The sequence below is a fragment of the Schistocerca americana genome, chromosome 4 (assembly GCF_021461395.2).
Source record: "Schistocerca americana isolate TAMUIC-IGC-003095 chromosome 4, iqSchAmer2.1, whole genome shotgun sequence".
In the NCBI taxonomy this organism is placed as follows: Eukaryota; Metazoa; Arthropoda; class Insecta; order Orthoptera; family Acrididae; genus Schistocerca; species Schistocerca americana.
In genome coordinates, this window is record NC_060122.1 from 852,411,453 (window position 1) to 852,437,785 (window position 26,333).

The 26,333-nt window shown below is 40.2% G+C and overlaps 1 protein-coding gene across 1 annotated transcript in view; it reads right to left on the minus strand.

Moving 5' to 3' along the window:
* LOC124612680 (nuclear pore complex protein Nup205) overlaps nucleotides 1-26,333 on the minus strand; it is a 314,008-nt gene that overhangs the window by 211,792 nt on the left and 75,883 nt on the right. Inside the window, exons 7-8 of the mRNA XM_047141009.1 lie at nucleotides 16,453-16,632; nucleotides 5,414-5,517 (exon numbers count right to left, since the gene is read on the minus strand). Of these exons, the coding sequence (XP_046996965.1) occupies nucleotides 5,414-5,517; nucleotides 16,453-16,632 (284 nt within the window). The remainder of the gene's footprint in view (nucleotides 1-5,413; nucleotides 5,518-16,452; nucleotides 16,633-26,333) is intronic.

A 26,333-nucleotide genomic window follows, 5' to 3' on the forward strand; every position in this document is an offset into this window, starting at 1 on the left:
TACAGACATGAAAGGTATACAGAACAGGAAAAAAATCAATACAAACAGACAAAAAGTTAGTGACACACGAGCTTATAAAGGTGTCGAACTTTTTGCCCCAAAAGGAAAGGGAAGAGAGGAGAGAGAACTACAGAAACAAAACTTATGAAGTGTTAAACTGAAATAAACTTAGCTACACCAGGTAAGAAGGAATGGAAATTATAATTAGCAATCTGCAACAGACCACATTTAATAAATTCAAGTTCGATACGATGAGGAGGATAGCTAACTAAACATACCTTCATTGACTGTGTACTTTACACTTTCTTGCAGTCACTGTTAGATCACAAGACAACACTGTTTGCCTGTGCCACAATCCAGACTATTTACTTTAATTTCTGTGCCACATTTTGTGCATTGTTATTTCAGCACTCTTATCTAGCACTAAGAAGTGTGAGCTAATTCTTGAACACATTTTGAGTTTGAAAACAATAAATTCCCCTGAGACAGAAAAGCTTCTGCCCACAAATCAGCAAAGACTTAGAAATCACAGCTGTGTGAAATTCAGCTTGCCCTTATCTCATATGATATCTTATGAACCATGGACGGAGGGCAACAGGCAGATTCTAAATTCCTAGATTTCTGTAAAGCATCTGACATGGTGCCCCGCAGCAGTACGAGCATACAGAATAGGTTTCCAGGTATAAGAGTGGCCTGAAGACTTCATAAGTAACAGTACCCAGAATGTTGTCTTCGATGGTGAGTGTTCATCAGAGACAAGGGTATTGCCAGTAGTGACCCAGAGAAGTGCAATAGTACGAGGATACAAGATTACAAAGTTTCTAGTTGGTGTGATCAGTGGCAACTTAGTCAACACCTAGAAAAATTTAAGTTAACACGGACGATTATGAAAAACAATCCCGTATCGTTTGAATACAGCACTAGTAAGGTGATGTTTGTCACAGCTATATCAATTAAATATCTAGGTGTAACACTGCAAAGTTATGTGGAATGGAATTAATGCATCTTGGTAGTAGTGAAGGTGAATGCTTGACTTCCATGTTATTGGAAGAATTCTGATAAAGTGTAGCTCACCCATAAAGTAGATGGCGTACAGGATGTTAGTGTGACCAATTCTTGTGCACTGTTCAGGTGTTTAGGACCCTCCCTGGTGTGAGTAATGAAAGACAGCAAAGCAATTCAGAGGTGTGCTGCTACATTTGTTACTGGTAGGTTAGATCAGCACGCAAGTATTATGGGAGTGATTTGGGAACTCAAATGAGAATCCCGGGAGGGAAGACAATGCTCTTTTAGTGAGGCATTGTTGCCAAAATTTAGAGAACCGGGATCTGACTACTGACTGCAGAATGATTCTACAGCTACCGACGTATATTTTATGTACGGACCACGAAGATACGGTGTGAGAAATCGGGGCTCGTACAGAGGCTTTTAGACACTCATTTTTTCCCTTGCTCTATCTGCAAGTAGAACAAGAAAGGAAAGTACTGGTTGTGGTATGTGGTACCTTTTGCCATGCACCGTATGTTGACTTGTGGGGTACATATGTAGATGCAGAAGTTGATAGTCTTGAGCCACGTTCTACTGAACTGAGTTGTTATCTTTTGTTGTATTAATTTGCAGGGGGGAATTTTTCTCGCATATCGAGAAATGACTGACTAACAAAGTTTCTGAAGTATAACATGGATCATAGTGACAGAGGCCTTTTTAGACAGGTACACATCTATTGTTTTACCATTACTGACAGTAGTTGAAATTTGGGGGAGGGACTGTTTAAGTAATTGCTGTGAACTGTACTTGCAACAAACTTGGCTGTGCTAGGAAGATTACAAATCTGCCTATTAATTAGGCCTACTAACAAGGCGGATTTAATTATTAACTGTGCAAGTGCACCTTTGCTGAAGCCACATGTAACAAATGTTATAAGGCACATCTGTGTGGGAAAGATTGCACCCTTAATGATATACTTTTGAGCTTATGTAAGGTGATTCAAAAAGCTTACACACAAACTATAGCAAGCAACAAAGAAGTTGAAATTTCCAGGTTGAAATTCGAAGTTATTCTAAACCACCTTTTGTGTCCGTGAGAGCAAGTTTTAACTTTACTTGTTTTCATAATCACACAAGAAATTTTGTACTGTCATCTCATTTATTAGTCATTATTCCAAATTCAGCTAGAATATACAATTTTATCAACAATTTTACAAGTTACACACTCCTGAGGTATCTCTCTCAATTCCTTCATAAGTGTTGTCCGTCAACATTTAGTGTCACACCATGCCGCTGTCTAACTACTATACTATGTATGAAACATTCGCAGGAACATGCTTTTAACTTTTGTTGGTGGAATGTTACATCAACAGACTTTGATAGCAATGATACATCACATTTCAAACTGAACGAGCTGCACATTAAGCCCACTGTTCAGAATGGAGTCACATGGGACCAAAATTATTTTCCAAATTGGATCAGTTTCCCGATTACATAAAACACGCCAAGCTACGCAAAATTTGTCAAGTATCGTGCACAAAAGTACAAGATTAGAATTATGTACATATTCACATACCTTTACTCCTGCACAGCAGATGTTCATTTACTGTATATTGTACACTGTAACACCAAAATTGAAACAGCATAACACGATCCTCGACAGCTCGCAATGCTGTTGCCAGCTTTCAAATGCAAAGCCTTAAGGCTGCATGCGAAAGCAGTAGCCATCTACACAGTTGTGACAATACTGAACCACTGCCATAGAGGTGTTTGCAAAATCACGTTAAGTTATTGGCTGAGGTAAGCCAACAAAGCTGCTGATCCAGCTCCTTGCAACTGTCAAGGATCAACTTATGCTGACTCAACTACAGACTGTTACACTTAATTGATACATAATATGGTATGTCTGTATTTTTGCTGTAACTTTAAAATTTGTTTATTGTTGTACATACATATTATTGCTGTTTATTTGCTTTAAATTTCACATTTTTGACACATATCAAGGAGGAAAAGTTGTTTGAATTTCCTGTTCGAAATTTTTTTTCTACGAATTTTTTCCACTATACCATAGTTCCAACAGCTTGAGAGAATTTGTGTTTGCTGCAAATTGTGTATCATCATTTATGAATGCAACTGCTTCTTCAGGCACATTAACTTTTATACATCAATTTGCTGCTCCTGTCCTTCGTTTGTTTCCTCATCACCATCTGTGCTGTGGATTTCTATTAGATCCGTTGGCGAAGTGGAGACAGTTGACAGAAAATCATCACACCAAAAGTAGTCATATGGATGGCATGAAATATTTTGCATTTGGATTAATTCACCAACTGCTCCTGCATTTTACTGAGCTTTGGTAAGTGCAGAAGCATCTTCTTCTTCACCTCCAAAGCCCACGTTGTTGAAAAACTTTGTGACAGTTTTCAGGCTTTGCTTCCCTTATTCCCATGCCAATCCAAATTACTGCATACACATCAGAAAATTAGCATGCAAGAGCTAACACACTTTTGGCCTCTTCAACACTAATAATAAGAGAGCGCATCAATATAATCACCTACAGTGGGACTTAATGAGTAAATACTTCCCTGGCTCATGGGTTGTATGCGGCTATTTGGTAAGTTGACTTTAGGGTGGCAGTTGCATTACTAATGAAAAAGAGAAGTTGCCTACTTACTTTTTTTTTCATTTTGGCACTGAAAGAGCCCAGCCATTCTGCTGTAAGACCACTCACCATCCACACCGTTTTACTGCTTCACCACGCAACTGGAAGCTTGCTTACATCTATGTTTTTGGAACAACAGGTTTTTGCTGCTTTTGCAATCACCAGTGACTTCTCCATTTCACGTAACACATTTCCACACAGCAGTATAGTAAGTCTTTCCTTGGTCATTCTTCCACCTCTAACCACTAGAGATTATGAAGGCAGTGCACTATAAGAGAGACCTGTTTCATTGGCACTGAACATGTTTTTCGAGTCATAATTTGCAGTCAGGTTGTGCAATATTGTCTTCCATTCAGTTGCTACACTTTCCTGCACATTCTTAGGTTTCCCCACACACTTTGTCCCATACAATGTAGTGTCTTTCTTTGAAACTGTCCAGCTATCCTTCGGCTGCCTTAAACTCAGTATTCTCTTTAGTATCACTCTGCAGCACGGGTTCAGACAAACTTATGTTTTTTAGCACCTACACTTATGATCCTTTCCCAAACTATTCTTACAGTTCCAGATATTTGTGTTTTACCACATTTGAAATGCAATATTATTTAGCACCCAAATAGTGTCTTTCGCACTCACCAGGATTACCTTAACCTTTTCATTAAATGTTAGGGAAACATACTTTTTGTTCAACATCATGTGCTACACATCACATCAACTGAAACTGACAGAAAACAATGGAGATAGTGCATTTCTTTTGAATGTTTGCTCTTGAAAGTAAAACCATTGTTTAATGGAACAATACTCATGTCTTTCACATAATGGCATTGTCAGGACTGTACAATCTTCATGTTGAAATTAGCATCCTTGTAAAGACATGAATAATTAAGACACACAGTAGTAGTGTGTAAGTCTTTTTCTGCATTATACAATGAATAATTAACTAAGTCTTAAAATTTGAATTCCATTTCCACAATAGGCATGTTCAACTTTATTAAAAAAAATTTATCAAAGGGCACTGAATGTGTCTGGACTGAAATATTTGAATGGTTTGGCCAGATTTCCAAATTACATATGTTCTGCTTTTACAGAGATCTGTGTTCAACACGATTCTTTATTTATTTATTCCTTTCCTCTCTACTTTTACTATTTACAGTTTCCATTCCTCTGTTCCCATGTTTTTGACATCTGTCTACATCTTTGTCTCATGGTACTTCATTTCCTTGTTTCTCTTTTCTGTACCTGTGGCTTCTAACTTCTCCAGTTTGCTAATGATTTGTTATTATCAAATTGTTAGTTTCTTCTTTCTATCTCTGCTGCCCCAGCTGTTCTTGTCACATGCTAGACACATCTTGAGAGCTGTTTGTCATCTTCAAATATACAGAACCTACATTCTTTCTCTTTTTTAGAAGGAGTAACATTACAAAATGGTTCAAATGGCTCTGAGCACTATGGGACCAAAGTGCTTAGGTCATCAGTTCCCTAGATCTCAGAACTACTTAAATCTAACTAGCCTAAGGACATCACACACATCCATGCCCGAGGCAGGATTCGAACCTGCGACTGTAGCGGCCACGCGGTTCCAGACTGAAGCGCCTAGAACCACTCGGCCACTCCGGTCGGCAGTAACATTTATAATTCAAAATGCTCATGTGCACAAATTTTTATTTGACAGTTGATTCACTTTATTATTTTCTTGTAAATAATCCATTTCAATAACAGTGCAACTGAAATACATGCAAACAAAACTATCCAAAATATAAGTAGTTCTTACCTCATTATACAAAGAATCATTGATAAGGAAGGTCTGATGGAGGAAATCAAATACATTAAGCTCTATTGCAGAGTCAACAAGAATTTCATCCTCTTCTGAAAATGCTGCAAAGAAAACAAGATATTGAGACTGACTTTTCCGCATAAATTCTCAGGTGACAATGTACAAAAATCCCCAACAATGATGACAAGAAACACCTCTGCAATTTCACAGCAATGATTTTAATCAACACAAACATACACAATAAGTAAGGAAGGAATATGAAGAGGGAGGGGTATGTGGACTACAAGACTGGTGGCACCTCCCAGGGACTAAAAATCGCATTTGTTGTTAAAAGTAATGGCAAATGACCACATATGTTCTGTACATACTTACACTAAAAATATACTGCATTTATATTAAAACAAGTAAATACGGGAAAAGATAAATTTCTTACATGATCAAATGATACAGTTTTGCAATCTGGCCAATTTCAAGATTACAGAGCAAACACACAAATTATATGACCGTTATAGTTTGTACATCTGCTACTCTTTATTTTATTATCACACTGTTAAGTAAAAATGCTGAAACAAGTGAAAAATGGAAGACAATTCAATTGCACTAACACAAATTGCAAGTATCGGAAATACATATGTAGAGTTCAAGATAAATCTGTCTATGATATTGCAGTAAGCCAGTTCTTATATTTTGTTCATAAGAAGATAGTAATACCTCCTTAATCAACTTGTGGCTGCAATTCATAATCAAATATCATCTCTAAACAGCAACAGAAAATGTTGACAGGGGATGGGGTATGGGACAAAAGCTTGTAATGGGAGCTGGGAGAAGTGATGAGGTGTCAGTATTTCAATTTAATCGATGCAGTCGCATCATAAAGAGAGATTATACAAAACACACACTATTACAGCATAAGTTACGTGCTGTAACTTCGGAAGAAAATCTATCAAAATTACAACAATATCAATATGAGAACTGTAGATTCTCATTATACTTAGTTGAAATGTCAATTCCATCAGATACAAATAGCATTAAAGAAATAAAAAATCTAGTTGAATATCATGTACATTTACGTATCGTATAAGACAGTATGCTAAACACCCAGCCGGTGAATACTATGTAGGCAACAGAGTAATTACATGTTTAACACACGAGACAGAGCAGCACATAATTTATCTTTATTACCAGTCTTGCAAGATAAACCACGTGCTCCAATGATTCTCTTATGCCGTATCACATTTTTTATCAATCTGTGTACATTTTGGTACTCAACACTTTAATGAAGTGACCAAGGCAGCACACTAACAATACAGTATTGAAACCACAGCAGAATTAATTTCATATCCTAATCACTAGCAGACAATAGCTAACATAAAATAAAAATTACATACATTTTGTCATTCTCACAGGAACACAAGAAACATCAAATTCAGTGAAGCACCTCTCCTACGCATTTCACAAAACATTAAAAAAATTGTGTAAATTTTGGTAAAATGTAAATGGTGGGTAATTAGTTTATAAGCACAAGTTATACACTTCATGAACCTATTGCTATTTACACTTTTTGAGGATAAAATCCAGAATTACATTTGTTTCATTTTCTTCTATCTGATTGTCTAGTTGATAAATACATTTGAAAGTTTTCCACGCGCACGCGCACGCACACCTGGTCACCCAATGCCAGGGTCGCAGTTCAGCAGGTGGACTGCGGCTGGGGGTTTTGTCAGGTGGAGTGTGTAGAAGGGCAAAGAGGTGGGAAGCAGGTTAGGAATGGGTAGCTAGATGCTCAGAGAGAGGCAGCAGGTGTGCACGGTAGTAGGGACGCAAGAGGGAGGGGTAGCAAGTGAACGTGCTTACAGGCATGTGACACACGAGTACCAGAGCTGGAGAGCTGCGGCATACTAGGAAGACGGCTTGGAGGAGTGGATTGGGAAGGGGTCAGATGACAGAGGGAGGTGTCACTGTTGGGCAGAGGATGTGAGAACAGTGGGTTAGCGGAGGTTTAGGCCAGGAGGATTATGGTAGAGAAAGGATGTTTTGCAATAGTAAATCCCAACTATGTAGTCCATAACAGCTGGTATTAGAGGGAAGGATCCAGGTGGCAAAGCTTTACACACACACACACACACACACACGTCTGCAGTCTCAGAGAGATGAAATTCTGAGACTGCAGACGTTTGTGCAAGTTGCATTTGTGTGAGTGTATGTGTGTGTATGTGTGTCTACTGCTGACAAAGGCCTTACTGGCTGAAAGCTATAATTGTGTGAATCTTTTTGTTGTGCCTATCGCAACTCAGCATCTCCGCTATACGGTGAGTAGCAACTTTCCTTCTCTGGTATTATCCATTACACATTTAATTGTGTTTGTATTGTAATTTTTTTTTACAAAAGCACAGCTACCTACATATGACGTGCTTCACTGCAGTTACCACTAGACACTAATGCATTGTTTAAGTTTAAGTTACTTGAAGTATCAACTACATTACATAAATTAACCTGCGTAAGACTATTAGCTGTTAAGCCAGCTTTTTCTTGTTTAGGGCTGCTTGGATGTTGGTCTATGCTACCATTTACTCTAAAAAAAAAGCATTCATAATACCTCTGAAATTTAGAATTTTGTTTAAGTCGCCTTTTTCTGCAATAATTTTGCTTATTTTGTCACACACAAACTTTTTGCCTTCGAAATTTAGGTGCAACCCACTAAAATCTTGTGTGAAAGTATAAATATCATGAAATATTGACAAAGAAAGAATCTGTTTACTAGTGACGTGCCAGACTTAGTGATAATATTGTAATGTAGGTCATCAGCGCCTAAGGTTACGTACAGATATACTGAGACCAGCTTATTGATATATTATACAGATGAATGATTCATAAAAATACAAACTTCAAAAATATTAGAAGTTTATACTATCCACAATACATCAGTGGGACCAGATGACAATTCAAGACAAGAAAATCTGTGACTCTAGGTCTGCCTTTTATTACACCAAGATGGATAGAATGTGATCATAGGAACCACTAAAGATATATGTCTACAAGCACACTTAAAATTCATTGCAACAATACTGCACACAGAAAAAAAATATTCTTCTGTATGAAAATCATTAAGTTGATCTCTGTGTGTAATCTTGACACACTGATGACCTATGATAATGTTTGTAGTAGCCTCTACTTTTATTCGATGCATGTGTTGAAATTATTTTTACAAGGGTAATCCCAAAAGCAAGGTCTTCTATTTTTTTTTATATGTACATAGACCTGTTTATTTTTACAATGGTTTACATCAGTTTACAGCTTTAACATTTAGCTATTTTTCGACATAATCACCATTTCTGTTGATGCATTTTTGTTGATGCTGTAGCAGTTTTTGTATGGCCATGTCATACCAGCTCGCCGCCATGCTGTTCAGAAAGTTACGAACCTCTTTTTTCATTTTGTCATCGGAGCTGAATCACTGGGACCACAATTAACGTTGACAGGTACTGTGAGACTCTGAAAAAACTCAAACGCGCAATTCAGAACCAGAGGAGAGGAATGTTGAGCAAGGGCATACACATTCTCCATGACAACGCTCGCCCAGGGTGTACACATTCTCGATGACAATGCACGCCCACACATCGCACGGCAAACAATTGCTTTCTTGCAAAAATTTCAGTGGAACACAATCACCCATCAACCCTATAGTCCTGAATTGGCAGCCAGTGACTACCACTTGTTCCCTAGGATAAAAAACATTTGGCCGGAAAGCAATTCAGCTCTGACGACGAGGTGAAAGAAGAGGTTCATAACTTTCTGAACAGCATGGAGGCGAGCTGGTATGACATGGGCATACAAAAACTGCCCCAGCTTCTACAAAAATGCATCGACAGAAATGGTGATTATGTCGAAAAACAGCTAAATGTTCAAGCTGCAAACTGATGTAAACCATTGTAAAAATAAACAGGTCCATGTACTTATAAAAAAAAAAGGAGACCTTACTTTTGGGATTACCCTCGTACCTGTATCTGCCAAACATTGCTACTTGGTTCAACACTTTTTTCTTTGCCTAATTTGATTTGTGCTGTGTGGTTTGCTTAACGTAAAATACATGTACGTGGTTTTCAGAAGAATGTTTTCTCTGTGTGCAATATTGTTGCAATGAATTTTAAGTGCGCTCTTAGACTTATATCTTATAAGGTTCCTATTACCACTTCATACAAATCTTGGTGTAACAAAAGGTAGACATACATTCACAGATTTATTTGTCATAAATTATCATTTGGTCCCACTGATCTATCAGAATAATAAAAACTTAAAATATTTTTGAAATATGTGTTTTTATGAATCACTCATCTGTACAATATGTCAATAATCTGATCTCCGTATATCTGCATGTAACAGCAAGTCACTGATGACCTATGTTACAATACTTTCATTAAGTCTGGCACACCAGTAGTTAACATCTACTTTCTCTGTCAGTATTTCATGATATTTACACATTCATATATGATTTTAATATCCTGCAAAGAATATAGTATGTGACCTTTGGTCACCGATTTCTGGGTCGACAATACTTCACGTAAGTCTGGCATGCCAGTAGTAAATGAAATTGCACATAACTATCAAAAGGATTACAATGTTTGGAAGTAAGTGCATCTTTGACAATATCGTAACAGCTGTTTTAGTTGTAATGCTGCAGCACTTAAAGAGTATGTTAAGATGGGATACCACTTATGGTTTTATGTATGTGACATAAAAGAATGTGATGAGCACGATACGTACTGCAGGACATAGCAAATGTAAGTAATGTTATTGCACTGTTAAATCTGGTTATTTTAATGTGAGTTATGGAATGCTTTATATATAGGTGACGATCTGTGCAGACATGTGACTTCTTCCATATCTGTTAATTTCATGTGTGTGATAATGGTTCTGGGCTGAAATAGCTAACAGCATGATTTTAATACAGCACAATACATCATTTCCCTTCAACTTATTTCACTGTATTTTTCCCAGTACATGTCAGTTTCATACTTTGTCTTTTTGCTCGAAACACAATACTGAAACCATAAGCATAGGAATGATAACATTAAGTTACTAAATTAAGTTATGTGAAACAATATCAATGGTGTCTTTAATTAAAAGTCTTATTTAACTGTGCAATATTTCAATGGAATAACACTGTATATTTACGACAGTATAACAGGTACATAGCTATTGGTGCAACTAATGAAAAAGCAAGTGGTAATAATCCCAGAATTACTGGAAAATCAACCCCAAGTTTGAATCAATAATCGTTTCCATGAAGTATAAAATGAAAGTGGCAAATAGCTTTCATACAAGATTGATGCTATGAAATGACAGAAAAAGCAGTTATCAAATTGTCACATACTACAGTTACAAGCATCAAGTGATTCAATGGACCTATCACTGGTCCGAAAAACAAAGTTATGAGTCCATTCCTCTCTGACAACCAGGGCTAAATTAAACTGTGTGAATGGTTTTTAACAGTTGATGGCTCAGCTCACGTCTATAGAGCGATTACACACCATTTGCATTATCCAATATGCTATTCTGTTACTTTAAGAAAATTTTTAACCAAATTGCAAGCAAGATAAGAATGATGGAAAATAACTTTACCTGACACAGTGTGGTTATAATTTACAAAGTGCAATTGTTTACTCCATGTCTGTTTATGATGTGGTGGTGTGATGACAGACTACCCAGCTTTTCTGGTTACAAACAATTCAGTCTCCAGTTCAAGTTACATTAATGTTGTAAATGGTGGCAGCCGCTGAGACATTCCATTGGTGGTGCCAAAAAAAATCTCAGTTTGGTAGTATCGATTCTATTATGGAATTTTGTCAATAATTCACATATTTCACAAGATATTATTTCAAACAAAACATATAGGGAAACAGAAATGAACACTTACTACAACAGCGCCCATCTTATGCACAGTCACAGTAAGACTCTGATACATTCCTGGAGAACATGACAGCATGTGTATGTATGAGAGAGAGAGAGGGAGAGAGAGAGAGAGAGAGAGAGAGAGAGATAGGGAGAGGGGCGGGGGGAGGGGGGGGGGGGTGTGTTAGCTATCTTGCACAAAGAAATACAAGCACGCGCACACACATCAACAGCACAATTCTTCATTGCTCGCAGGGTATGTGAGGTCATTTTTATGTGGAAGTCTAAAATTATTTATGTGCTCCACTTTGCCTTGAGTTGTGCTTGCTGGTTGTTTCCTTTTCTTATTTTGAAATGAGTGCAGAGAGCAATCATGCTCCGTCACAGGGTTCGAATACAACTCTCATAAAACCAGATGGAATCAGCGACTTACGCTGCCAGTCCTGTGAGAGGGAGGCGTGGTTTGAACCAGCTTTTTCAACTGTAGAAGATAGTTTTATGCTCTCGCTTGTTTCAATGACTTCCATAACAGTAATAAGATTTTCCCTGTTTTTGAAAACATCTTTACTACTCGTGAATAACAATTCCATCTCTTGACACACGCACATGCGCACGCATGCACACAGGGCAAGCTTTTTTGAATAATTCTATGCAATACTTTTGATCTCTGTGGCGAGTTAGAAAAGAAAGAAGAAATACCTGAAAGATGTGCAAAGAAGACACGGGCTTTGCGATTAACAGATACTTTCGTAGACATAATAAGGTTGAACTTGTGCGCATAATAGTGGATGTAGTTGCATTTCGGTATTTGACTTTAATTTATGGGCCCCATTCAGCTTGCCATTCATAACATTGGCACCATCATAACTCTGAGCTTTTAGTTTTGATCGGTCATCGCCCATTAATGGTTCAATTTCTTTCAGAATACTCTCAGCTATAGTATGAGCATTCTGACTTCCTGGGTCAACAAAGTTCCAAAATCTTTCAACAGGTTTTCCACCAACAACATAATGCAAAACAATAACCAACTGAAATTCGCAAAACACATCTGTGGTTTTATCCGCGATTATTGCAACACAATCGGCACGTTTAATTTCTTTACGAACTTCATAATGGTACACTTCCAACATGCACTGCCATAGTTTGTTCTGGAAAGTCTTAGAAATGCCTTTTAACACTGATGCTTGATTGAGATGAACTTGAAGATCTTCATTCAGTTCTGCACTGAACTGAATTAGCTCACGAAAAACCCCCTTATTTTTAGAGGCATCAGATTCATCGTGGCCTCTGACAGCCAGTTCCAAAGCACTACAGAACCAAATACAGTTTACAATTCAGTTCAATATATATATATTCTTTTCTTCACGTTTGTTGTGGCTGTCAATTGTTTGTCTATATTGCAAATCTAATTTCTGCTGAATGTTAGTTTTGCCTAGAAATGACAGACTAAGCACATTATTCATGTGTCGCTTTGACATTTCACGTACTTCCACTTTAGACCATACAATCCCAGTACCAGTTATTCCAGTCTTACACCAAAGAACATCTCCCCCAAATGGCAAACATCCATTTGTTCTTTTGGTAACTTTCTGGACTGAACTTACGGTACCTATTTTTTGTTTGCTGCTGCAGATTCAGATTCGGGAGTGGCCTACCTAGTGGTTTTTATCTGATTTTTTTTCACTGTGAGTCCTGTTGCTAAATGGCGTTTTAATCACTCATTTATTCTGGTCATGTCTGCTGTTTTCACAGTCAACTGAATTTTTGCTTACAGATAACACTGTGCACACAGCTATATACGGTCAATTGCCTGCCGTCACAATACTACAACGTGTTCGTACAGAGCATAGCAAGTATAAACAGAAATACTACACTGTTTTTTGGAAAACAGTTGCCCAACGCATGGCGAATATGTTAGTTTTTTTTTTTTTGTTCTGTAGCAATAGCCCTGCTGCTGTGAATTATACCAATTCTGAAATAACGCCTATTAGTTTCAAAACCTAAGGGCATAATTATAATCAAATTATATATAGCTATTTATAATGATATTTAAGTGTATTATTTCTGTATTCGATTTAATTAAGCATAAATTTTTGTTTAGGAATGCATTAGCATTAACTTGCATAAAAATTGTTTAAAACTGGATTACAAGAAATTTGTGCCCCGATGTATTCTAACACGATTGCTAGACGGCAGACCATGCTTCTATACGTTTTGCACTTTACTGCTCTCTGGCGGAAGGAATGTAAAGCTCTGAGTCAGACCAGCTGTGGCTCCATCCCCACCATAAGCAGCGTGCAGACACCGACGGCTGAGCCTTTCACACAGTGCTTACAATGGGAGAAGGTGCTAATCTCTGTAGTTGGCTCCAAACTTCAGAAAACTACCACAAGAGAGCGCGCAGCAAAACGCACCTCTTCAAATCAGAAAATACATACTCCGAAACAATGTTTTATGCGAAATTCACATAGATTTCTTTCCTTCTTTTTCATTCAAGTGGTACCACGGCACAGCTGCACTACCTCAGAAGCCGCCCCTGGTTGTAAATATGGATCAACGTTCTGATCAGTCTCGGTACAATGGGAAATAGAAGTACAGCCATTCAGTGGTTTCCAATTCAAAGCCAGCGGTAAAAACTAGTCTGAATCCACAAACGCATAGGAAACTTTTCCGAGTCCTGACAGCAACACACCACAAATGTTTCACAAGTTCAGAGAAAAACTCCATATTTCAGAATTAACAGGCCACCAAACCTACTGTGAAAATATTACTAAGTACCACAAGCACTCACATTAAAACTTTCAAAAATTGCTAGGGCACAGAAAAGAAAACTTCTGCTGCATACACACAGCAGAACTGCTGCCTTCCCAATGTGAAGGCATTGCTAATTACGCCTATAAAAATTTTTTTCGTGATTTTCTTTAGATTTCTATTCTTTTTCTTTTGTTCATATGGGCATTTCTAATTGTGATTATGTAAGATTCTACTGTGGTTTTTAAATGTAAAGATGTAATTGTGATTATTTCGTTTGCCAATGGATAAATAGGTTTCCTGCTTTGTACCTGTGGTAAAGTTTCTAAAGTTCTCTTTTGGAATATTATTAATTGTGAAAAATGCAGTCAATAACATTTATAAAGGTTTATGTAATTTACGATAACGATATAACATCTATAGACAGGGGACAGCGATAGTGATATCGAGAGTTGAAAGGTTGTTGCGTAGTAGAGGGGATGGTGGATGGCGTGTCTGAAGCGTGCACGGGAAAAATAGTACTGCGTTCCATGAAAAGCATACGTAATTGTATGGACAGTGATACCAAACTATCAGATTGTTAATTCTCTTTGCCACTGCGGTATGTAATGCCATCGCCAGCGAACTTTAAGAGCAAATAAACCGGACTGTGAAAGTGCCGCTAACATTACTTTGTTGTGGCCGACACGAACTGTGCCTTTATTCGAATGAACTTTGCTGGTATTGGTTTTGGGTGGTGGAACTGTTGTACATCACATTCTATCAAGCCATGAAAGTGAAGACTAATTAACTGTGCAATATAAATGGCTTTCAGTGACGTTGTCGAAGTTTGAAATGCGAGAACAGAGTGGACATTGTTTACGGTATGCTTCACATACATGAACAATTCTATGAACTGTGTATTTGTGGCTAAGACCATATGAATGTGATGAACCGTGTAATTATGGACGATAGCGTTACGGACAGTGCATAAAGTGTAAAAACGAGTGATGTCTACGTCATGTACTTTGAAAGAGAGGACATGTCAACAACGTTCGTATACTGGCGTCTTGTGGTTTGTTAATCACCACGGGGTTAATGATACAGCTGTGCCGGAATTTAATTTGCGTTTCGCCGGAGAAGATTAACCAGCGGAACTGTCTGTATCCTGCTCTCATCATCGTAACCCGCCGACATTGTGCTGCCTAACGCAACGCTTCGTATGCAACAAAAAGTTAAGGGATTTCGCTGAACGCTATCCCCTGACCTAGAAACTTTCTTTCTCTATTAAAAGTATAAGAATTACAGACTCTGTTTAATTAAATTCTTTGTTTAGTTTGTCTGCTTTCTGCTAGCGAAAATAAAATTACAATCAGCTAATTAAAAGTTGCCTGGTAGTCATTGTTGAAACACCAGTAAATATAAACTTCTTCCTCTCATTAGGACTAATTCTCCTTGCATGTCAAAATTATTGTAGTTATTTTATGTAGTTTTATGTATTGTTATGAGACTAGATATATGACAGTAAAGAGTATTTTGTCACGAAATATGGCTTCGCGCAAAAATTACGGCAACTGCCATAATTGCTTGCATTCTGACCAATAATGTAAAAGCTGCTATTCCCGTATTGGTGCTTTTCCTGATGTGAGCGGAATTATAAATGTCAGCTGTCAAATCACGTAGTGACTGTTTACCCAGTAATAAAAGTTTTTTGATATTGTATTGCTACGAGTCGTAGTATTAAGAGACACTGGTTATACTCAAAAGTGGGTAGATGTATGGTGAAACCCCCCAGTGTTCATGCGATTAACAGTATTGTGTGTGATTCACAAAATTTTGTCACTTTTTCTAATTCCTTTGAAGTTTCAGAGAATATATACACAATTTTGTCAGTTCAGGTTAATTTCAGAGCAGTTTCTCGTGAATATTAGAGTTTTCAGTTCATAAACAAAGTGGGATCGTGACCAATTGAGAAGTATAACAAGGAGTGTGGTTTTCCGACTAGAATTTTGGATGACTTCACAGTTCAGATTTTGATGATTATTTTTCCTGTGGGTTGAGGTCATCACACCAATAGAAACAGTTACTTCATGCACAGCACACTGCATCAATGGCAGTGGCTCTGAGTGCTATCTGCTACAAACTGACAGCTCAAAAACACCACCTCCTCTTTTTTTCACAAAGTTCACTATTGTGTTAAGATTGACAGAACTGTCATATGCCACTTCTTGCCTTATGTTTATGACACTATATTGGTCTAAAAAGGATCAGTAACAGACCTGTTGACAGTCTAGAATATACCAAATAAAAAGGTTACTCTTCAGGAAACATTACTGTTTCAAGTATTGAATCTCTCAATAAGTTTTTTGACAAGAATGACTTTTTTTCCTTTTTTAACACAGTAGACAATTACTTACCAAATGGCTGTAGATTTTGAGGAGCTCTTCGCAGAGTCGCAAGACTCAGAGAAACAGCAAACTGGGTCAAAGCCTGCAGTCCTGTGCACTGCCAAACCTGACCACCAGAAGGCGTGAGTTCCCGTACCAGCTCACGTAGAAAATCTGCTTCTGCCAAGAGTGGTAAATTCTTCACTACATCTGTTGAACGATATGAAAGCATTTAGTCCCACCACACGTTAATCGTCCCGAGAAGATAACTAATTGTGTAACAATAAGGAACACAAGACTATGAGTTTACACCTAAGTAATAAATCCGTTACAGAAATGTGAGAACCAAGTATTGTATGAGAAACAAAATTCACTTGAGAAAACTGTAAAATTACAAAAAGACAGAATGGCTGACCAATATTTTTATGACAATGTGGCTTGCAGTCATGCAACACGTGTGGTGCTATGCATGTGGAGAATAAACCATAATGAAACTTTAACTAGCTTTCTTACTAGTACAGATACTGATTATTTGGGGTAATGTGGGGTAAAAGATGCAGGAAAACAAAAATCGTAAAACATAAATAATCGAGATTTTTATTAGTACACTAGTAACAGTGAGAGTGAATGCTTTTAATAGCAGTTAATTTATATTTTCATTGGTTTCCTCACTACATACCAGAAACCAAGTGACCACACACATTTTAGAATATCAGGCCATTTTTTACATCCCCATCTATTGCTCAACATAGCTTTCTTTACTCATATCATTATCTATACTCTATCTACAATTGCCAAATGTCTCGTTAACAGAAATAAATTAAATCATCAGCAACACGTTAGAATTACGCATTACACCGTGACGTGCTCTCGGATCCTTCTCTTTTGCCAGCAGCACCCTACTAATAGTGGTATTCGAGCACAACTCGCAGACTGGCTCAAAGTTTCAATTTGCCCCAGTTTCCAAACTCTAAACGAGCTCTCCCACTGAGCTCCTGGAATATCATTTCCAGATGAGAGGATGTAACACACAAGTCACATCACCACTGAGATAACAGTTTTATTCTTGTTTCAATGATCACCTGTAAAAATCCAATTTTTCGGATGTTGTCCATAAAATGTAAAAATTCAAATTACTGTACATACACAAATCTAAGTCGCACATTTTTCCAATTTTCAGGATTCAAAACACTGCCTGTTGCTGAGAATTGAGTATACAACTATTAGAACTTCTGAAAACTGGTGCTAGGAGCTGCCACAACTACCTTTTGCCATTGCATATAAGCAGTGCTGCACATGCAAGCTTTGTCGGTGGGAGGATATATATTGGCGATAAACCTTTTGAGGAGGAGGGAGAGGGGGGCACAGGGAGGGGAGAAGACGAGTCTACTTTTTTTAGAATTTTGACTGTTGGATTTTAATACTTCATCCAATGAAGGAAACAGAATTTCAGTATTGCTCATCTTCAAATGCAGCAACCTCTCAAATATTCGCAGCAACAAAAATAAAATTATGTACATAAATACCAACAATGCATAAGGCTTTAGGATTCTTGTAGGAGTTGGTAAGCTGTGGTTCATTCTGATTCCACACATTGTTTCGTAAAAATTTTGTGAAAGCTTGCATTAGTGAACCATAATGAAGCCCTTTCGTTATAGGGCCTAGAGAAGGAAGTTATTTCTTTTGTGGAAAAAGTTCTAATCGTGCTTGCACGTCTGCAATACAGGATTGATAAGAGCAAGTCTCTCTACGTCCATCTTTTTAGCGATGGTTGCGGGACTCTGATGTTCAATAGAGGATGTCAAATTAAACACCTTTCAGGCCTATTTTATTAGGCAACCAGTTTTGGCGTTTTACTACGCCATCTTTAGGCCCCTGACTGACGTGTAGGAGTAATCGGCCTCGCTTGTGATCAAAACAGGGGCCAGCAATACTGGTATTAGTAGATATTTGCTACAGTGATCACTTCAGCCATCACCTGAACAGTAGGCAGGCGATGGTTGAAATGGTCACTGAAACAAGCGTCTACTAATAATAGTATTGCTGGCCCCTGTTTTGACCACAAGTGAGATAGATTATTCCTACACGTCGGTCAGGGCCAAAAGATGGCGTAGTAAAACACTGAAAATGGTTCCCCAATAAAATAAGGCTGAAAACTGACAGCTGAAAGGTGTTTAATGTGATATCATCTGATAAGAGCAACGTCAGATGATGGCCGACTGCAAAGACACAAATTATTTCAATGTTCCTGTAGCAATCAAGTCGTTAGTGGGCCACAATGTGGCCGATATCATGCTCTTGAAGTAATTTTGAACGAGTTTGTTAAGGAACAGTGTCAGCAATGCCTGCCTGTGAATGCTGAAATTAAAAATTAAAGCACATGAAACTGCTCAAGTGCAACTAAAAACTAAACTCCGCCTGAACGGGCCACGAAGGTCCAACAGTCGACATCGGCCGCCATGTCATTCTCGGCACACAGGTATCACTGAATGCGCATCTGGAGGGGCATGTGTCAGCACACCACTCTCCCAGCCATATGTCAGTTTACGAGACCGTAGCCACTACTTCTCAATCACGTAGTTCCTCAATTTGCCTCACAAGGGCTGAGTACACCCCACTTCCCAACAGCACTCGGCAGACCGGATGGTCGCCCACCCGAGTGCTAGCCCAGTCCGAGAGCGCTTCGCTTCGGTGATCTGACGGGAACCAGTGTTACCACTGCGTCAAGACCGTAGGGCTCTAGCCGCAACTCGATTGATCATTTTATGAAACGCTGCGGTCCTTCACTTCGGAGGTGAATTTCAATTGCGCAGAAGCTGCCAAAAAATTATGGAGAAAAACTTGTGGAATTTCAGCACTTCATATCAGGTGGCTAACTGAAAACCACTGCCCGTTACGTAATGCTGACCCATGTGTTCTGACGCACTGCCAAATTATACAGTGAACACCAGAGAAAAGAAAGGTAAGTATTCTTACACCAGCAGATGAAAAACACAATGTATGTCCCATTATACTTGCTCACACAGCTCATGAACGTAAATTACCCCCATTCATAGTTTTCAGGTGGAAGACTTTACTGAAATCAGGAGTGTTTCCCAAAACTGTAATTGTAATAGCAAATGAAAATGGCTGGTTTTCAGACGACATTGTGCTGGAATGTATTAGGCTTGTACAGGATTGTCATCCTGGTGCAATGATTGGTTTGTAATTTCTGCTGGTGTTACATGCATACGTAGGCCTTACAACACTTACAGTAAAGCAAAATTGGCAGTAACTTCAGGTAGGATGACATGAATTCTCGAACTATTTGACGTCTGTTTGAATAAACCATGCTTAAATGCATGTATGCAGACTGGCCTTCAAGAAATGACAGACAACCGACACCAACAGGACGTATAAAATGAGCAAGTTTATCACAAGTGCGCCAATGGATTGATTATCCGTGGTAGTATGTTCCAAATCAGACTGTGCAACAGGCATTTAAAAAATGTTTGATATTGAATGAACTAGATAGGTGTGATGACCGTGGGTGGCTAAGACTGTATGGAAGGGACTTTTTGATATGGAATGGATGGCAGCTGTCAAAATGAAGATATTGCTAGTGATTGGTGTGTTTGATGTGTATGGAGGTACTGAGGTAGCTATCCTTGAGGTGGATGCCAACCATTAGGGAAAGTGGCTTGTTGGGTTGAGGAGGACCAGATGAAGCAAATGAGAGAGAAAGTTGTTGAATTTCAGTAGGAATGTGTCCCAACCTTCAATCCATATCACAAAGGTGTCATCAATGAATTAAAATCCGGTGAGGCGCTTGGGGTTCCGGGTGATTAGGAAGGATTCCTCTACATGGCCCATGAATAGGGTGGTGTAGGCTGATGCCGTGCAGGTGCCCATTCCTGTACCAGAGATCTGTTTGTAGGTGACGCCTTCAGAAGAGAAGTAATTCTGGGTGAGAATATCATCAGTAATGGTGACCAGGAAGGATGTTGTAGGTTTGGAGTCATATTCAATGCAAAACTATGCGCATTGAGGATGTTAGTCTAGAGGAAGGTTGAGCCAATATTGACAAGCAGGGCACCATGTGGTAAACAAACAAACTGCGAAGAGTTGGCAGAAGAAATGTTTGGTGTCTTTTATATAGGAGGGCAGGTCCACGAGAGCAGAGATTCTCTCTGTGGAGGCACAGTGACTGGATACAATTGGACATCCTGGATTGTTGGGTTTATGGACTTCACGAAGCACGAAGAAGTAGTGCGGGGAATGGTACAAGTGTGGAGACAGACACACTTAGGAGAGAGGTTCTTCAATTGACATTACGATTTGAGAAATGACAGGAGATGCTGTTCGGGTTGTGGCAGGATTTGTAGGTGCACGGACCTGACAGCTAGTGTAGTCTCCTCTGCCAGGTAATACCAGCAGATCAATACCACAGCAGTGAAGCATTTGTTGGAACATAGGATTATAAGGTCCTGATTAGGTTTTAGGTGGTGGACCGTGGTTCTTTCAGGGGATGTAGGGTTAGTCCTCACATTCAGAGATTTGGGGGATAATGTTTAGCCAAAGTTTGAGGTTAAGAAATTCTGGAATATTATCAGGGGCTGATTTTGGGAGCAGTGGTGTGTAGATCAAGACTGAATGGAGTCGTGGACTTAGGCAAGGTTCAATATTGGTTTTGGGTTGAGTGTGGTAGGGTTTGTGACAAAAAAGTGTTTCCAGTAGAAAAGGTCTTTAACAAGTCCAGTATGGTTCCATTTTGGAGTGAGCAGACTATAAGGTCTTTGGAAATAGCTGATGCTTCTGTGGGACAGAGACTTTTGGAAGACAGATTCATGACTGCGTTCTGGGTCTGTTTAGGTTCTGGATTCCATATGGTGGTGGGAAGGAGTTTCTGAGGGTAAGGTATATGCAGTAGGTCTGCAAGAAAGGACTTTTCGGCTATGAGAGGATGTGGGGGATGGTTGGAGGCTCTTGGAGAGGGTGAGGATAGCGGTAATGCAAGATGGAAGTAGGGAGTGACTAGGTTCGAAAAGTTATTGAGGTGGCAATGTGTGCATGTTACTCTTGTTTCAGGGGATGGGGGGGGGGGGGGTGTTTTAATGTGAAAGATTGGACGCAGGAATTTGGAAATGAAGAGAGGGAGAATTTTAGGAATGAAGAAGAGATACAAGAGGGTTGGGGCCTGATTTACATGGTTGTTTAGAGCTAGGTTGGTGAGGGCTGTAGACTAGCAGAATTTGAACAGATATGAGGTCACTTTGGAAGGAGGGGTTGCAACCACAGATGGTTCAGGCTATTTTTTTTTTTTAGATTGTGTGTATCCCTGAACCCAAGGTTGCTTCGTCAGGAAAGAGGGAAGGAGAGGGAAAGACGAAAGGATGTGGGTTTTAAGGCAGAGGGTAAGGAGTCATTCCAATCCCGGGAGCGGAAAGACTTACCTTAGGAGGAAAAAAGGACAGGTATACACACACACACACACACACACACACACACGCACACGCACACGCACACGCGCACGCGAGTGACAAGTGATGTACGAGGGGCGGCAACTTGGAATTAGTGGAGGTTAAGGCCTGGTGGGTAACGGGAAGAGAGGATATATTGAAGGGCAAGTTCCCATCTCCGGAGTTCTGATAGGTTGGTGTGAGTGGGAAGTATCCAGATAACCCGGACGGTGTAACACTGTGCCAAGATGTGCTGGCCGTGCACCAAGGCATGTTTAGCCACAGGGTGATCCTCATTACCAACAAACACTGTCTGCCTGTGTCCATTCATGCGAATAGACAGTTTGTTCCTGGTCAATCCCACATAGAAAGCTTCACAGTGTAGGCAAGTCAGTTGGTAAATCACGTGGGTGCTTTCACACGTGGCTCTGCCTTTGATTGTGTACACCTTCCGGGTTACAGAACTGGAGTAGCAGGTGGTGGGAGGGTGCATGAGACAGGTTTTACACCGGGGGAGGTTACAAGGGTAGGAGCCAGAGGGTAGGGAAGGTGGTTTGGGGATTTCATAGGGATGAACCAAGAGGTTACGAAGGTTAGGTGGACGGCGGAAAGATACTCTTGGTGGAGTGGGGAGGATATCATGAAGGATGGATCTCATTTCAGGGCAGGATTTAAGGAAGTCGTATCCCTGCTGGAGAGCCACATTCAGAGTCTGATCCAGTCCGCCGTCCACCTAACCTTTTTGTGGATCCCCGATCCCTCTCTAGACCAAGTCGTAGCTATCTTGGAGAGTAGAGATGCATGTGACAGTGCTCAAAATAGTTTTGACTTGCCTACCGTTTGTCGCGTGTCGGACGGACATTGTATACAACAGACCAACCGTCAACAGGTGCAGTTGCCACGCACACCACGTGCTCCCAATCAGCAAGGTGGAAGTAGCTCGCGTCCCCGCCAACAGCTTTTGCGTCAAAACAGACAGTTTGCTTCTTTGCGGGCACCTTTGAAATCATGCCCGAAGTGTCATGTGCGTCACAAATGCGAAAATTGCCCATCGCGTAATTATTCTTGCTACAATTGTGGACGGCTTGGACATGTACAATCCGTGTGCCAACAGCGTAAATGGAACTGAATTGCTTCTCGTGCTTTTGGACAGGCACATTCTGTCCATGCTATTAGTTCTAAAGGCAACAGTGTTGACAACAGTGTCCAAGCAAATGGTTTGCATAGTAGTGTCACTGTAGTTAATAGTGCTTTGCCGCCCTCTGTGCAACGCCGGGCGAACAAATTGTACATTTAGTTGCACATTGCTTCACATAGTGTGAAATTTCAGTTGGATACAGGCTCTTCCGTTACACTGATAAATAGTCGGGTGTACGAATTGCTAGGGAAGCCTAAACTTGCTCAACCTTCTGCTCCGCTTACGGCATATAGTGGCGAATGTATTATAGTACTGGGTACATGTAGCATGCCAGCACAATTCCATAATGGGACCAGGACAATTCAATTGCACATTGTCGCCACACGTCCGTGTGAAAATATTTTTGGACTGGACTGCTTTGATTTGTTTGGCCTCAGCATCCAGGACCATGTGTTAGCTGTTAGTGAATGTCCTACTCCTGATGCTGTTGTTCCTCTTTGAGAAGAGTTCCCTGAACTGTTTGGCAGTGGTTTGGGCTGCGCACGTGATTATGTTGCACACATCATGCTGAAGGATAACGCCCGCCCACGTTTTTGCAAAGCAAGACCAGTGCCTCACGCATTGCGTGACCAAGTCGCAGAAGAACTCCGTTCTTTGCAAAATGAGGGAGTCATTGCGCCCATTAGTGCCAGTCAGTGGGCCTCCCCTTTAGTTGTACTAAAGAAACCCAAAGGTTCCTTGTGTGTGTGTGTGTGTGTGTGTGTGTGTGTGTGTGTGTGTGTGTGTGTGTGTGTGTGGACTTCAAGAGTACAGTGAATCCACAGACAATTGTCGATAGCTATCCTCTCCCTCGCCCTGAGGAATTAATGGACAAACTAGGCACGGGCCGATACCATTGCAAGACTGATTTGCGGGATGCATATTTGCAAATTCCTTTAGTTGAACCGTCCCGGGACATTTTTGTGATCAACACTCCCTTGGGCCTCTTTAAATATTTGCGACTCCCCTCCAGCAGCTCCCCCGCTCCTGCCATTTTTCAGCGCTACTTGTCGCAACTGACTGCCAAAGTACCTTTTTGCTCAAATTATCCGTACGACATTGTGGTTGCCGGTCGTACTCCAGAGGAACACTTGCAGAATTTGCGTCGCTCATTTACAGTGTTGTCGGAAGCAGGGCTCAGAGTGAACAAGGAAAAGTGTGTATTTTTTCGTACGGAAATAGAATATCTCGGACACGTTATCAACGCACAAGGTGTACATCCCTCGCAGTCGCACCTTCGTGCCATTGCCGGCCTTCCTTTGCCTAAGAACTTGTCGGAGTTGCAATCTGTGTTAGGCAAGATTACCTATTATCATAGGTTCATACCCAATGTTGCGCAAATAGCTGCCCCCTTGCACCGATTACGTCAGTGCAACGTTCCGTTTGTGTGGTCGGCCGAATGCCGAGCGGCATTTCAGAAATTGAAAACAGCACTGTCGAGTGATCGGTGCGTTGTACATTTCGACCCTCCTAAACCAGCTGTTCTCGCTGTGGACGCTTCATCCTATGGGTTAGGTGCAGTGTTGTAGAATCAGCTGATCGTCCAATAGCTTTTGCTTCCAAATTGCTCACCCCCACACAACAGAACTATTCCCAACTTGAGAAGGAAGCCTTAGCCATCATATATGGAGTAACAAAGTTCCACGAATACTTGTATGGCACGAAATTTTTTCTTGTGATGGACCATAAGCCGTTACAGCCATCGTTCCATCCTACAAAGCTGGTCCCCCCCGGACCTCCATCGCCACCACTTCACATGGGTCATCATCACCGTTACCCGAGGCTACATCCCCGTCGTCTTCGAGAGTCGGGGCGCATTAGTTGGGTCCGTCGTGGCTGCTGTGAGTTGCGTCCTTGGGGCTGTTTCGGCTGGTTCCGGCTCTAGTGCAGGGCGAATGCCGGGATGACCCCCAGCCTCGCTACGTTGGCTCCCCATCGCCTCACAGTAGCCCCACCCCCCTTCGTCGTCAGGCCCTTGCAGCATGTTACGTCTTCGTGGCCTTTCAGGGTGGTAGGAATGTTGTATCCACAGACCCAACCAACCAAACAACCAACCAACCAACCAACCAACTCGTGCACACGCGCGCGCCCTGGCCGTGACATCACTGGCCACAGTTCCTGTCGCGGCCGTCGGCGTCTCAGGGTGTTACCGCCGACATAAGAGGTCGCGCCACGGCTGAGCTCGGGTACGCACCACCCTGTGCCTTTTGCACATAAGGAGGAGTGCTGTCGCCGAAACTGACAGTGTATTGTCGATTGTCCATTGCTATACTTTCATGGAGTTTATAGCGTAGCCATTGCAGCGTGTGATCTGCTATTGTATTCGACTAGGCTCAGTACACGGATTACTCTTGGATATTACCTGGACTTGTATTGCTGGTGCACGTTTCATCAGAAATAAAGATAAGTTATTTCTTCATTCTAGCTGGCGCAGTTCTTGTCATTAATTATTTTTCGGCCAACAGACGTACCTACATGCTGGTCACTACCCACGCTTTATACAATTTGTGGTGGCTGCCCCAAAAGTACCGCCGAGGACCTTGAGTTTGGGAGCCGTCACAAAACAATCAAAATCATCTGAGCTAATAAAAATTAGGAACATAGGGAAGCAGGTTCTGTCAAATTCCTGGGATATTTAAAGGAAAAAATTGTCCTGATGTTCTCATGTAAGCTACTAGGCAAACAAGCCACACAGTCTTGCATTTGCAATGACAAGATCGTCCTTTACACGACATGGACACTTGGAAAGTTGTTTACCACAGCTAGTTTAAATCTATTGTAAGATATGGAAAGTTTTGTGGGGGAATGCTAGTAGTGTAAATACAATATTATCACTCCACAGAACTACTACTGAAAACGTGCGTGTAATATTAAGCCTTGAGATTTATAGAGACCTTTATTCAGGGACCTAAAAATTTTAATTAATCTATGTATTTACATTTATGAACCATTTATCTTTCTCCGTACCAATCCAGAATTATTTATATGGAACAATTTTCAACATATATACGACACGTAAACCAAAGATAATTTCATGTTACCATCTTATAGATCATACCTCCACTCCCAGACCCCTCAATACATGGCTATTAATACTTTGTAGAAAATAAAAGTGAAAAACTTTCAGTTTATGGGACTAGGTATATTGAAGACAAAATTACACATCATCTTAGCATAGAAATGAGGATTATTTCTTTGTAGATTAAAGAAATACAGCTGTAATGATTTTTTGTAAATTAAGATTAATTTTAGTCTCTTTTGACTCACTGTATGAGTATCAGGTACAGTATTTATAT